The sequence below is a fragment of the Otolemur garnettii genome, unplaced genomic scaffold (assembly GCF_000181295.1).
Source record: "Otolemur garnettii isolate 467f Iridium unplaced genomic scaffold, OtoGar3 scaffold00070, whole genome shotgun sequence".
In the NCBI taxonomy this organism is placed as follows: domain Eukaryota; kingdom Metazoa; phylum Chordata; class Mammalia; order Primates; family Galagidae; genus Otolemur; species Otolemur garnettii.
This window is the reverse complement of record NW_003852465.1, coordinates 8,516,471-8,530,146: the sequence shown is the minus strand read 5'-3', so window position 1 is coordinate 8,530,146 and position 13,676 is coordinate 8,516,471. Positions and strand designations below refer to the sequence as shown.

At 43.6% G+C, this 13,676-nt stretch overlaps 2 protein-coding genes across 2 annotated transcripts in view; one reads left to right on the top strand and one right to left on the bottom strand.

The window, feature by feature from the left end:
• The first annotated feature begins 366 nt into the window (after positions 1 to 366).
• ASB8 (ankyrin repeat and SOCS box containing 8) lies at positions 367 to 8,839 on the top strand. The gene is made up of 4 exons (XM_012807519.2): positions 367 to 435; positions 3,274 to 3,437; positions 5,151 to 5,255; positions 8,004 to 8,839. The coding sequence occupies exons 2-4, from the start codon at positions 3,309 to 3,311 to the stop codon at positions 8,634 to 8,636; spliced, it is 867 nt and encodes a 288-aa protein (XP_012662973.1). The 5' UTR covers positions 367 to 435; positions 3,274 to 3,308; the 3' UTR covers positions 8,637 to 8,839.
• Positions 8,840 to 13,549: 4,710 nt separating this feature from the next.
• The window catches only part of PFKM (phosphofructokinase, muscle), a 25,704-nt gene continuing 25,577 nt past the window's right edge, over positions 13,550 to 13,676 (bottom strand). The window contains exon 23 of the mRNA XM_023515368.1: positions 13,550 to 13,625. Coding sequence (XP_023371136.1) covers positions 13,550 to 13,625 — 76 coding nt within the window. The remainder of the gene's footprint in view (positions 13,626 to 13,676) is intronic.

Here is a 13,676-nt window from a genome sequence, read left to right as displayed (position 1 = left end):
AAGTGGACAAAGGTGGCATTAGTTTAGTCTTTAGAGAGTATGGGAATAATCTGAGAATAAGGTGCCCTGATCCGATTTCAGAAGGACAAAGAGGGAGGTAGAGATGGGATGAACCCACTGCAGGCCTGGTCCACGCAGGCTCGGCCACACAGACTCTGCCCCACAGCCACGGTTCACAAACGAGGAAGACCGGAGACCTGGGGCTGTGGTCGAGAGCGCCACATTGCGCCTGCGCGCAAAACCTCTTCATAGGCCCAAAGCTAATGCACAAGTCTGCGCAGGCGCGCTCCGCTCACAGTACTTGATTAGTGCGCAGGCGCCCATCCTAGTCGTTCTTCTCGTCCTGTAAACAGAGGGGTCGGCTGCCGACCACTTCTGCTTCCGGTTCACGCCTTGACAGCGGCTTTCACGACCCAGCTCTGCCCACACGGTTAGGTGAGTGTCGTCCTCGGTGCGGGAAGGTCTGCAGCGAGGTTGCCTGATTCGGGGCACCCCGCCCAGTAACGCTTCCTCCACTCCCCTCTCGAGGCCCGCCAGCCTTCGAGGCCGAGACATGGTTCTGGGCCTTTAGAGGGGTAGCTCGGAACGGGAATTTGACCACCTCCAGGCTCTCCCAGCGCGGATTGCGGGACCCCCTTTCAGTACGAGACTTCCTGGGATTGTTGCGGTCTGTTGGGAGCTCATGCGGAAAGTGACACCACATGTCGTTGCATTTTGTGCCCTTGTCCCCGGCCCCCTAGCCTCAGCGAGACAGCTGCTGCCAGCCCTCCCGCAGCAGGTGCAGTAGGGTTTGGGGCGCCTCTGGCTAGGCCGAGGCCTCACTTGCACTAAAGCTGTTGAGTGTCGTCTGTCTTCCTTTATGCTTCGCCAATGAAAAAAAAAAAAGAACTTGACGTTTTCTGTGGATCCCCGCGGCGAAAGAAAACGGAAGAGAAAGGGCCCGCTAGGAGTCAAACTGTGCACGGACTGCTATCGAGAGATAGGTCGAATTTAGATTTCTTTGACCCTCCCCGACAGTGAATGTTGCCAGTCTGCCCTGAAGTTTCACGAAAAGCTTCAAGGCAGCAGCAGGCCACTGGTCATAATCTCAGGAGTTCTTATCCTGGAGTCCAAGAGCGCCCTGAAAATGAGGGTTTAGTTTTACCGGATTACCCAAGCTTCCTGGGTTAACTAGCTGTTCTGTCTTCTGTCCCCATTCTTAGAATGCACCTTTGCCTTTTTTACTCAAATGCACATTTGCCATTTTTTTTTCCTTGCAACAAGATACAGACCCTTGTTACTGAGTTTAGTGACTACTTGAGAGATGAAAACATGCTAAGTCTAAACTAGAAAATTTCAAAGAGACATATAAACAAGTGTGTAAGCTTATTCATAACAAAGTAGGAGGGGAGAAGAATACCCAATTTAAGTCATTGACACCTATGAATTGAACATTTTTAACTTGTATCTTTGATTAATAGAATTTACATAAATGGCTACTGGATTAGCAAAATAGAAACTGTCAGTGTTTACAGTATATACAATGTATCAAGGGATACTCCATCACAAAAAAGCAAAAATTATATATTATGAAATGACCAAAATAATTTCATATGCATAATATGCTTTGACTGCAAGTCTTGACTTTATTAACTTTACATTGGTTCAACAAATATTTACTAAGAACCTACCATGTGTTCAGCACTATCTTTATGCCCAAGAAACTTACATTTTATAGTAAGAAGAATACAGATTTCTAAGCAATTATAGTTAGACAGCTAATACTGCATATTATATTTTCCCTAGTTGTTTTTTTTTTTTTTTTGAGACAGAGCCTCAAGCTGGCCCCCTGGGTAGAGTGCCGTGGCATTACAGCTCACAGCAACCTCCAACTCCTGGGCTCAAGCGAGTCTCTTGCCTCCGCCTCCCAAGTAGCTGGGACCACAGGCGCCCGCCACAACGCCCGGCTATTTTTTGGTTGCAGCCGTCATTGTTGTTTGGTGGGTCCGGGCTGGGGATTCGAACCTGCCACCTTAGGTGTACGTGGCTGGCGCCTTAGCCAGTTGAGCTATAGGCGTTTTGATATGTGGTTTTTCATAGAAATGGCCTACCTTACTGGCTGCCGTTTTAAATGTTCCCTAAGTAGTACCTTTTATGCAGACAAAACTTTCATCATACTTGAATTTAAGTATATTGCATCATTTTCTTCTTTCCTCTTAGAACTCTGTCATTTTGTGGCTTCAACATATATTTCCCCAAATCTTTTTCTCATTGTCCTGAATTGCCAATTATTGAAACTTATTCACTTGAAATCTGCTTAATTTTCTAAAACGGAAAGCATATTTCATTGGTATGAACTTTAATTTTTGTCTAGTTTTATATAGATGACTCCAGAGTATACTTTCACTTTCCTTCCTTATTTTAGAATATTACCTCTAGTATATCCTAATTTCTTCTCAGCTGAAGACATTTGAAAATATTTTTCAGATGCTTTTTCATGATTAAGATAGATTTGTGTAGCCACCTTCCTTTCTTCTCAGTCAACCAATATTTGTTAAATAACTGCTTTTTGTGAGAGTTTGTGGCTGGCCTCCATGGGCAAAAAAAGTAGAATATAAATTCTTTGCCCTCCAACTGAGTACAATTTATGTGGAGAAACAATATGTATAATATGTAACTATACTGTAGGCCAAATGTAACAAATGACCTAAAGGTGGTACTAATAATAAAATCCACAAAAATTGAGAAGAACAGAATGTTTTGTGGCATCATCAGCCTTTAAAAAATTTCATTCCTTGCCTACTCTTGTTTATCAACCACACAGACCTCCATGGGGGTCTGATTATGTCTTAGGGAAATCTTATGCTAAACTAAATCATGGAAGTCTTGAGGGTCAGAACATTTGTGTACAGCAGGGGTCTTCAAACTTTTAAAACAGGGGGCTAGTTCACTGTGCCTCAGACTGTTGGAGGGCCAGACTACAGGCCCCAGGACAAGTCGGCTGCTAAGCAGGACAGGCAGCGGCAGCAAAAACACCCAGCAGGCCTGATAAATGTCCTAGTCAGGCCGCATGTGGCCCACGGGCCGTAGTTTGAGGACGCCTGATGTACAGGTTCACCCAGCTCCCTGAGCAACTCTTAGAATCTGGCGCTTTATGATTATAAAAGATGGTGTTGATTTATCACTGACCTCCTTGAAATTTGCTTTTTAATGTTAGAAAGGCCCCAGAGAAAGTGTAACCCTAAGGACAGGTGTGGTTAGTGATATATAATCCCTAAAGCTTTTTTGTTTCAGGCAATTTGGAGCATGTGAACACACTCTGAGCCTTGATGAGTTCCAGTATGTGGTATATTATGCAGAGCATTCAGAGCAAATACTCTCTCTCAGAGCGCTTAATCCGAACAATCGCTGCCATTCGTTCCTTCCCACATGATAATGTAGAGGACCTCATCAGAGGGGTGAGTGTGCTGTTATTGACATGAAAGCCTTTGGGGGGATCTTAATAGATTACAGATTTGCATCTTTAACTCAGCACAGGATAGCAAGGAGTTTTTACAATCTTGTTAAATGTATTAACTTGATCATTAAAATACAGTCTTCCCAATGTTTTTCTTTGCTTGCTTGCTTTCTTTCACCCTATGTATCTGATATTTTTCTTCATGAAATATGTTCTAGATAACTCTAGTCTCAGGTTCTTTGTAAAATCTCTGTCTGAATATGGTGCATATGGAATCCATCAAGCTCAAAAGCCTTCTGTACATGTTTTATTAAAGGGAAGGAATAGGAGAGCGAAGCAGAGGTGTTTTTCAAATTCGTTGTGTTGTGTATGTGTGTGTGTGTGCGTGTATTTTGAGACTGAGTCTCTCACTTTGTTGTCCTGGGTGAGGCAAAGCAGCGGTCATCATAGCTCACAGTAACCTCAAACTCTTGGGCTCAAGTGATCTCCTTGCCTCAGCCTCCCAAGTAGCTGGGATGGTTTTCAAATTCTTTGTTTTTTTGCAATTTTTGGCTGGGTCTGAGTTTGAACTCGCCACCTCCGGTATATGGGGCCGGTACCCTACTCCTTTGAGCCACAGGCGCTACCCATTTTCAAATTCTTGTGAGCCTTTCTTCATATGTGGGTTATAATAATTACATGGAGAGATTTTGCTTGCCTATGTCTTAACAACTGCTATGTCAATCCCTAAAATGTATGGAAATTATAATTTAGGCCAACATCCTATCTGATATCTCAGCCCTGATATTCAGTAATTGTGTTATATGATTAGTATCCCAGAGGGTCTTTACTACCCTATTCTGTGTATTTTTCCTTGGTGAAGAGAAATTACAGACTACTATTTTGATCACTAGAAGATACATCCAGATGGTTACTTCTGTACATTGTTTTAAAACAGTCTTAAGACTTTTGGATTCCTATTTACACCTTGGAGCTCTGGAGCTGCTTGAGAATGTGGCACAACCAGAGAAGGAAAAACCGTATAGTGTTAGTTTGTTCTCAGCTGAAAAGTGGTGTCAGAAGACTCAGCAGTAGAGACTTTGTCACATCCTAATTCTAGCTCTGCTGCTGAGTCATTCAGTGACTTTAGTGTGACTGGTATCTCCATCTCTTTTGGAGAGATCAGAGAACCAGCAGGGGCTGGGCATCAGATAATACTGATACTAAGAGGCTACTTTGAAGATATTTACAAACAAACAAAAATAATGTTAGATGACCCTAGTATAGGCAACGGTCATTTGTCGAATAGTGAAAAGAGCATGCCAGTTCTGGCCTCAGTCTGACAGCCTCACTTTCCTACTTTATCAGAGTGTGGGAGTCATAGAAAGTGGATTCCTGGTCCAATTTTCTTGTCCAATAACAAGGTTCATACTGCTTTTACACATGAGGTTATGTCCTCAGTGATGTCCAGATGACCATCTGGCAGGCTACCTTGTAGAGAAACTTAATAACTTGATCTAAGGAATTAACAGTTCCTTTCCTTCATCGTCAGTGTATTCCCTTGGTTTGGACATTGGCATTATAATATTATATATTTAATTAATAGAAAGGGAACCTAGGAACAACAGTATATTTACAGTATAGTCAGGCTAGCACTCTCTACCCCATGGACTCAATTCTGACCCTTGTCGTGCTGAGCAGGTCTGAGCTGACTGCAGTTTGCTTCTTCCCTCAGGGAGCAGATGTGAACTGCACCCACGGCACACTGAAACCCCTGCACTGTGCCTGTATGGTGTCAGATGCTGACTGTGTGGAGTTACTCCTGGAAAAAGGAGCTGAGGTAATGTGTTTAACACTTTCATATTAATGATTTGCTGAAATTTGAGCTTTACATTTTCTTAGAATTTCTTACTATCACTCCTCCATTTCTTCCCACCTCCAGTCTGGTCTTCCTAACTCATGTTAACATTGTGTAGCTAATATTGAAAAGGTAATGGCAAATATATAAAATGACCCTAAGGATTTCATTCCCCTGTCTTTCTTCTCCGTAATTTAGACTGTCCAGCATTCCAAGAAAGAGTTTTATCTTCCTTTTCCCTCCCAGAATACCTTTTTGGGATTGTTTATATTTCTATTTACTCTTCTCATTGCCTGTTGACTATCCAGGAACTCTTAAGAGCAGAGATCCCAGGCAGCGCCTGTGGCTCAGTGTGTAGGGCACCAGCCCCATATACCGAGGGTGGCAGGTTCAAACCCAGCCCCGGCCAAACTGCAGCAAAAAATAGCTGGGCACGTTGTGGTGGACGCCTATAGTCCCAGCTACTCAGGAGGCTGAGGCAAGAGAATCGCCTAAGCCCAGGATTTGGAGGTTGCTGTGAGCTGTCTGATGCTATGGCGTGCCATAAAGTGAGACTGTGTCTACAAAAAAAAAAAATAAAAAAGAGCAGAGATCCCTCAGCTCTGACTAAATCTAAGCCACCTGAGACCTACTGTCAGATGTGCAGTTCTAATACCATTGCCACTGGGAGATAAATATCATAAGGCAATCCCTACTTGTGCTGTTTTGCCCACTAATTATTCTATGTTTAGCATATCTTGTTCCTATTTTCCTGCTAATGTATCTTAAGTTTAATTTTAGGACTGGGGCATGGTGGCTCATGCCTGTAATCCTAGCACTCTGGGAGGCTGAGGTGCGTTGATCGCCTGAGCTCAGGAGTTTGAGACCAGCCTGAGCCTTGTCTCTCAAAAAAAAAAAAATCAATTTTTGAAAGTAGGCAAATTGGCATGAAGCAGCACAGTACAATAAATAACTAAAAGAATACACTTTGGAGCCAGATTTCATGAATTCAGATACCAGGTCAGCCACTTAAACAAAATACTTAAAAAACAAATAAATAGGCTCAGTGCCCAAAGCTCAGTGGTTAGGGCATTGGCCACATATACTGGGGCTGGTGGATTCGAACCTGGCCCAGGGCCTGCTAAACAACAATAACAACAACAACAACAACAAAATATCTGGGCATTATGGTGGGCGCCTGTAGTCCCAGCTACTTGGGAGGCTGAGACAAGAGAATCACTTAAGCCCAAGAGTTGAGGTTGCTGTGAGCTGTGACATCATAGCACTCTACTGAGAGTGACTTAGTGAGACTCTGTCTCAAACAACAAAAACAAATAATTTTTTAAAAAAGCTTTTCTTTGCCTCAATTTCCCCATTGGTAAATGGGAATGGTATCTCCTTCATACAGTTGTAAAGAGTTTGGAATACTGACATGTAGTAATTGCCAAGTAAGTGCTTGTTAAATAAACTAGCAGTTTTGACTGTTGGTGAGTGGTCGTGAAAATGCACTGTGCTGAGCCTGCCTGCTGGTGCAGCCTCACGCCCAGGTCAGTGGGCCCAAGGAGACAGTCCCAGGATCCTCATTTCCATGTATACAGTGGTTCTCTACTTGCCTTTATCTATCCTTTAACTCTTGTGATTAAACCTGCTTCTTTGAGATTGACCCTGGAGTGATTTATGTCAATGATGAAAGTGAACATAGAAGAAAAATATGAGTTTTAGCCAAATAAGAGATGAAACTCACTTAAATGCTTCAGTTTTGCTTTATTGGACTTAATGGGGGAATATACAATATCCTATATATAAATTTGGGGATTTGAGGTAAAAAATTATAGGTGCTGCTGCCCTTCAGCAAGCCATCTGCTTTCTCAGCATTGGAAGAGTTGTGCCTTTCCCTGTACGTGTTTGCATCAGGGTTCTCTTGTCAAACCATCGCATGTTTTTGCAAAGGACTGCCTAGGATTAACATTTTGAGTTTCTCTGTATGGTTGAAGAACATAGCAAAGCTATATGGGCAGGGCTTTGACTTCATCTTTTTTTAGTGTAGTTACCATTTGCCATAGGAGATGGAAAGAGTCAGAATAAGTAAAATGACCCCAAACTCTTACTCTGACTTTATATTCAAACAGCTCTCCAGTAAATGTCTTTCAGACCTGTTACAAGCACTTAGATTTCATCTTTTCCTGCTTTACCCCTTGTGCTATAGTAGAGATTCTAATAAATAGTGAACATTGCAGCAAAAACTTCAGTGATACAGGCCAGCTAGTCAGGCACAACATAGAGTGCTAGTGATTTCGAGACAGTTCTTTTCCTTTTTTTTGAGACACAGTGTCACTGTATTGCCCTTGGTAGAGTGCTGTGGCTTCACAGCTCACAGCAACCTCCAACTCTTGGACTTAAAGCAATTCTCTTGCCTTAGCCTCCCAAGTAGCTGGGACTACAGGCACCCGCTACAGTGCCCAGCTATTTTTTGTTGCAGTTGTCATTGTTATTTAGCTGTTTAGCTGCCCTGGGCCAGGTTTGAGCCCACCACTCTTGGGTTATGTGGCTGGCGCTGTAACCACTGTGCTACAGGCACCTAGCCAGTTCTTTTCCTTTTTGCACCTAAGATTCATTGTATCTTTGTCTGCATCACCAAGACTCCCTGAGAATTGCTTGATTTTCTTGTTCAGAGCACTGCCACCTGCTTTACTGTCCCATCTTCCTTCCAATAGTCTGTTTACTATAACATAGCTCTTCCCTTTCTTACAGGTGAATGCCTTGGATGGTTACAACCGAACAGCCCTCCACTATGCAGCAGAGAAAGATGAGGCTTGTGTTGAGGTCCTTTTGGAGTACGGTGCAAATCCCAACGCACTGGATGGCAACAGAGATACCCCACTTCATTGGGCAGCCTTTAAGAACAATGCTGAGTGTGTGCGGGCTCTCCTAGAGAGTGGGGCCTCTGTCAATGCCCTGGATTACAACAATGATACACCACTCAGCTGGGCTGCCATGAAGGGAAACCTTGAGAGTGTCAGCATCCTCCTTGACTATGGCGCAGAGGTCAGAGTTATCAACCTAAAAGGTCAGACACCCATCTCCCGTCTGGTGGCCCTACTAGTCAGGGGACTTGGAACAGAGAAAGAGGACTCTTGCTTTGAGCTCCTCCACAGAGCTGTTGGACACTTTGAATTGAGGAAAAATGGTACTATGCCCCGAGAGGTGGCCAGAGACCAGCAGCTGTGTGAAAAACTGACTGTTCTGTGCTCAGCCCCAGGAACTCTAAAAACACTCTCCCGCTATGCTGTGCGCCGCAGCCTGGGACTCCAGTATCTGCCAGATGCAGTGAAGGGCCTTCCACTGCCAGCTTCTTTGAAGGAATACCTGTTACTTGTAGAATAGCCTGGAGGAGACATTTGCACCATCTTGCAAGCAACTCTGGGTGAGGTTTTTCAGTGAAGTACTGTCTCTTTGTCATGGAAAACAGAAAAGCAGTTGTTCCTGTTGTATGGTTTATAGATTTCAACGCAACATGTCACAACAGTAACCTCTACACCGCCTCCCCTCCCCACCAAGCAACCAAACAAAAACAAAAAAAAATCCCTTACTTTTGTTTTCCGTTTATTGCTTACTTGACTTTTTTATATTGCAACCTGCAAAAGAGATCTCCCTCCACCCTCTTTGCTTTAATGGAGTCAACAATACCTGCTAAATTTCCCTAGGGAGATGGAAAGTAAAGAATTGTGTGTGTGGTTTTCCTTTGGGAACAGGTTAATGTTTTGGAACAATGCTTTCTAGAAAGCATTTTAGTTGATCTGTGAAATTTAAGAAAATCATAATTTCAGCTAATAATTACATCTCAAAAATGAAAATACTCTAACTTCAAATAGTGTGCAGATTCAGAATGGGGCTGGATGATTTCCCTAGAGTGCCTTGTCAAGAGGCATTCAGAAGGGACTGGCCCCTTTTCCCCTCATCAAAGGAAATTGTCCTTTTTGCCTCTTTTCCATGGGTGTGCCCAAGATTACGGTAGTTCAGTAATGTTATTTCAGAAAGATCATCCTGCTGCTTTCCACATAGAAGAGATGGTGGGTTCTAAGTGGTCCTAGGAACTAAAAGTCCTGAGAACTTTTCTTCTAATGCAGCTCACACTTTTCCTGAAAGCCAATTTGGGCTTAGCAGGCAGTTCTGCACCTTTGACTGAGGTGTTCACTGTAGCTGGGGAGGAGTTATTTTTTTTTTCAGTTTTGGAACCTTTGCTTTTCATTGATTTATATAAGACATTGGGGGTGGGGGAGTGGAGTTGGGGAAGGAGTAGGGAAAGAACATATAAGAGCTTCTTTAGAGATGGCCCACCTACCCAAAAAAGATCTGTTTCAATGAATAATTCTTTTTTTTTTTTTTTTTTTTTTTTTAGACAGAGCCTCAAGCTGTCCCCCTGGGTAGAGTACCGTGGCATTACAGCTCACAGCAACCTCCAACTCCTGGGCTCAAGCGAGTCTCCTGCCTCTGCCTCCCAAGTAGCTGGGACCACAGGCGCCCGCCACAACGCCCGGCTATTTTTTGGTTGCAGCCGTCATTGTTGTTTGGCGGGTCCGGGCTGGGGATTCGAACCCGCCACCTTAGGTGTACGTGGCTGGCGCCTTAGCCGGTTGAGCTATAGGAGCCGAGCCTCAATGAATAATTCTTAACAATACTCATTTCATGTTTGTAAACTAGATCAAGTTGTTATTGATCTTAGATGAACTAAATGCAAATTTTAAAAAACTTTTTTTTTTATAAAAGCTGATTGGGAACTATAAAATGAATGGAATCTGCTGACGCAGCTAATCTGAAAAACAATGTCTGCTTTTGTCCTTTTGCTGTGGTGTTTTCTGCCCATTAAAAAAAATAATAATAAATAGTTCTAAAAGCAGTTTTGTGATTTCTACTGTGCCTACTTTTCTTTGCTCCTTCCTCACCTCTGTTTAGAAAACATCCCTCCTTTACTGCCCAGCTCTTCAGTGTCCTTCCATCCCATGGGCTCCCTTAACAGCGGTTCTGGGCATCAATACAGGGAATGGGAGGGCTTGGGCAGCACATTTGAGGAGCTGCCCTTCCTTCATGCCTCCCCCAACCCGAATTTGGAACTACCACTTTTATGTTCTTAACCCCAGCTGCACATTAAATCACCAAGGAAGCTTTCTAAAAACACTGATGCCAAGGTTTCGCCCTATGCCAAATGTTTAGAATTTTTAGGGGTGGAGCTGGGGGCATCAGCAGATTTCTAAGATTCTTAAAACGCTTATAATATATAGCCAGCAATGAGATCCATTGCTTTCCCTAGGGACATTTTCTTTTAAGATAGTGAAAAGAAAAATTTTTTAAAATACTAAGCCTAGTTTCCACCTCTAGAGTCTAATAGGTCTAAACTCCCTACCCCTACTCCAGTGATTATAATATTCAGGTTAGATTATGAACCACTGCTTTAGATGCTACTTCATTTCTTTTTTTTTTTTTTTTTTTTTGAGACAGAGCCTCAAGCTGTCCCCATGGGTAGAGTGCCCTGGCACTCACAGCAACCTCCAACTCCTGGGCTCAAGGGAGTCCCCTGCCTCCGCCTCCCAAGTAGCTGGGACCACAACGCCTGGTTATTATTATTTTTTTTTGTTGTTGCAGCCATGATTATTGTTTGGTGGGCCTGGGCTGGATTCGAACCCGCCACCTTAGGTGTATGTGGCTGGCACCTTAGCCACTTGAGCCACAGGCACCGAGCCGCTACTTCATTTCTCATCACAGACACAGTTAATGTTCTGGAAAGGGAGATACGTTTTGTCCATGTGGAAAAAGATAATACGTGTTTTCTCAGTTACTTCATCACTGGTGGCTAATAAGTTCTGCTTCACCTCCACTTAAGAGTTTAAACCCAATTTCACTTATCTTTTTCACTCTGGGTTAATAGCATGTAGCTTCATGGGTTTTGTTTTTTGTTTCTTTGGGTTTTTTTCCTTGCTTATTTTTTATTTTTATTTCTTTGCTTTTTTTTTGTTGTTGTTGAGACAGTCTCACTCTATGCCCTGAGCAGAGTGCAATGGCATCACAGTTCACTGCACCTCAGGCTTGGGCTGAGGTGAGCATCCTGCTGCCTCAGCCCTTGGAAGCCACTGGGATTACAGGTGCTCACCGTGGCACCCAGCTGGGTTTTTCATTCTTTTAGGAGTTGGGGTCTCACTCTCACTCAGGCAAGTTCCAAACTCCTGAGCTCAAGCAATTCTCCCTCCTCAGCCTCTGGGGAGGAGGCGTGGGATTACAGACGTGAGCGACTGTGCCTGGCTCGTTTTGTTTTTAAGTGGTCTTTACTGTGATATTGTTTTTTCCAGATCATTTTATGATGCTAAATGTTTTCCTCTGTGATTAGCTTCCCACCCAGCCATCTCTTCCCTCTTTATCATTTCCTGAACAAAACAATTCTAGAATTAAAGATAGGAAAGGAACCTATTATATAAACTTAACAGCCATTAGCACTTATGATGTTGTGAAGGAATACTTGGACCTGCCCTTTCACTTACGTGTTCCAGCCCTATGTTGGAGGATTTGATGTATCATGGTAAGGAAGACAAGGCATAAGGAATGAGTATGACCTCTGCAGTCAGAGCTGAGTCTGAGTTCTGTTTGAATAATGTTAAAGGAGATTATTTAATCACCCCTGAGCCCTGGTGTCCTCATCTCTGAAGTAGAACTGTTGCCACTCCCTCAAAAAGCTATTTTGAGAATTCAATGATAACATGTAAAATGCCTACCATACCATTTGATACTTACTGTTAATTTTTCTTCCACTTAAAGAACTGTGCAAAAAACATTTGTCTGCCTTAATTTATGACTGACAACAAGCCATCTCAGTCACTACTATTTAATATGTTTCAAGAGTTTGGCAGTAATACTTTGGACAGCTAGCAAAAGTGATGTGCTAGAGGAGAGGAGAGGGAGGAAACCCCCCGCCCCCCCTCCCCCCCCAACCCCCGCTCCACCCCCTCCGCCCCCCGTTTTGATACCTTGAATGTCTTTCCTGCTTCATCAGGCGAGTGAGAAAACTATGAGTTGGGAGAAATGTATGTGCCTGTGCTGGGAGCCAGGATCTGGTTATTGGAGGTTAATTTTTTTTTTTTTTTTTTTTTTGAGACAGAGTCTCACTATGTCACCCTGGGTAGAGTGGCGTGGTGTCACAGCTCATAGCAACCTCCAACTCTTGGGCTTAAGCAATTCTCTTGCCTCAGCCTCCCCTGTAGCTGGGACTACAGGCACCCACCACCACGCCTGGCTATTTTTTGTTGTAGTTGTCATTGTTTAGCTGGCCCAGGCAGGTTCGAACCGGCCAGCCTCAGTGTATGTGGCTGGCACCATAACCACTGTGCTATAAGCGCCGAGCCTGGAGGCTAATCTTAAACCTGGCATTTAAAAAGGCACCATCCTGTCAATTTGGGGTATAGTCTATAGTTCCAATCCCAAGGACCAAATACCCTACATGGGCACTTAGGTAATAAGAGAGAAGAACCAGCTGCTGTGGAACAGAAGACAAATTACACCTGAATAAGAATTGACATCTTTCCAAAGCAGTATTCAATAAACCCACCAAACCAGGTCCAGGATTAGATGTCTCTATTTTCCAAGCTTCCAAAATGTACATCTCTTCCCCATAAAGGTTCTGTCAAATAGAGTCTGGCTTTCATCCAGGAAGGAGTATGGGGGGAAAGCTGAGAAGGAAGAATGCTGGATTGTCAGTGGAGCTGAGATTGGGGGGTGGCTGTAGAAAAGGCACTCTGGGTAATGGGTCTATAATCAAGGGGTGAAACCTAATTCTGCGCCTGAGGGAGACAGGAGTGTGCCTTTGGCTGCAGACCATGCGGGAGGGACTGGCACAGGACCAGGGCCAGTGTGGTCGGTGTACCATGTGTGGGACCCTGTGTGCAAAGCCAAGAATCCTGCAGAAAAATAATCTGAGGGTTAGAGACCTACACAGGATGATCACATGGGCTCTTTTCCCAGGTGGTCGATCTAGGCAGGTCTGGTACACACAGCTGATAGTGTTACATTCTCTTGTAAAGATGATAACAGGAACCGAAAGTACAGTGACCAGTTGGCATTTATTAGTGTAGTTATAATTTGTCACTGTGGGAAAAGTAGTAGAGGAACCAAGGCTCTTTGTTACCACAAAGAAATAAATAAAGCTTATGTTTTAGGAACATTCTAACTTAGTAAATGACATCTAGCAGGAGCATTAGAAGAGCCCAGCCTTGTGTGACAGATGAAACTGGGGTAGAAGTCAAGATAAATTCTACCTAATGGAGCTCACATTTACCACCCTCGCCTCCGGTTCCCGGCCAGAGCTGATCATGGTGCAAAATAAAAGGAAAACTATTGGAAAGGGAGATAAAACACTGAGAAAATGTGGACTTAGATCTACTG

Bases quoted from the DNA above. Each gene is read 5' to 3' on its own strand.
- ASB8 (XM_012807519.2), top strand. From the start codon at position 3,309: ATGAGTTCCAGTATGTGGTATATTATGCAGAGCATTCAGAGCAAATAC. The intron at 3,438-5,150 runs GTGAGTGTGCTG...TTCTTCCCTCAG, and splicing joins TAGAGGACCTCATCAGAGGG to GGAGCAGATGTGAACTGCAC. The intron at 5,256-8,003 runs GTAATGTGTTTA...CCTTTCTTACAG, and splicing joins TCCTGGAAAAAGGAGCTGAG to GTGAATGCCTTGGATGGTTA.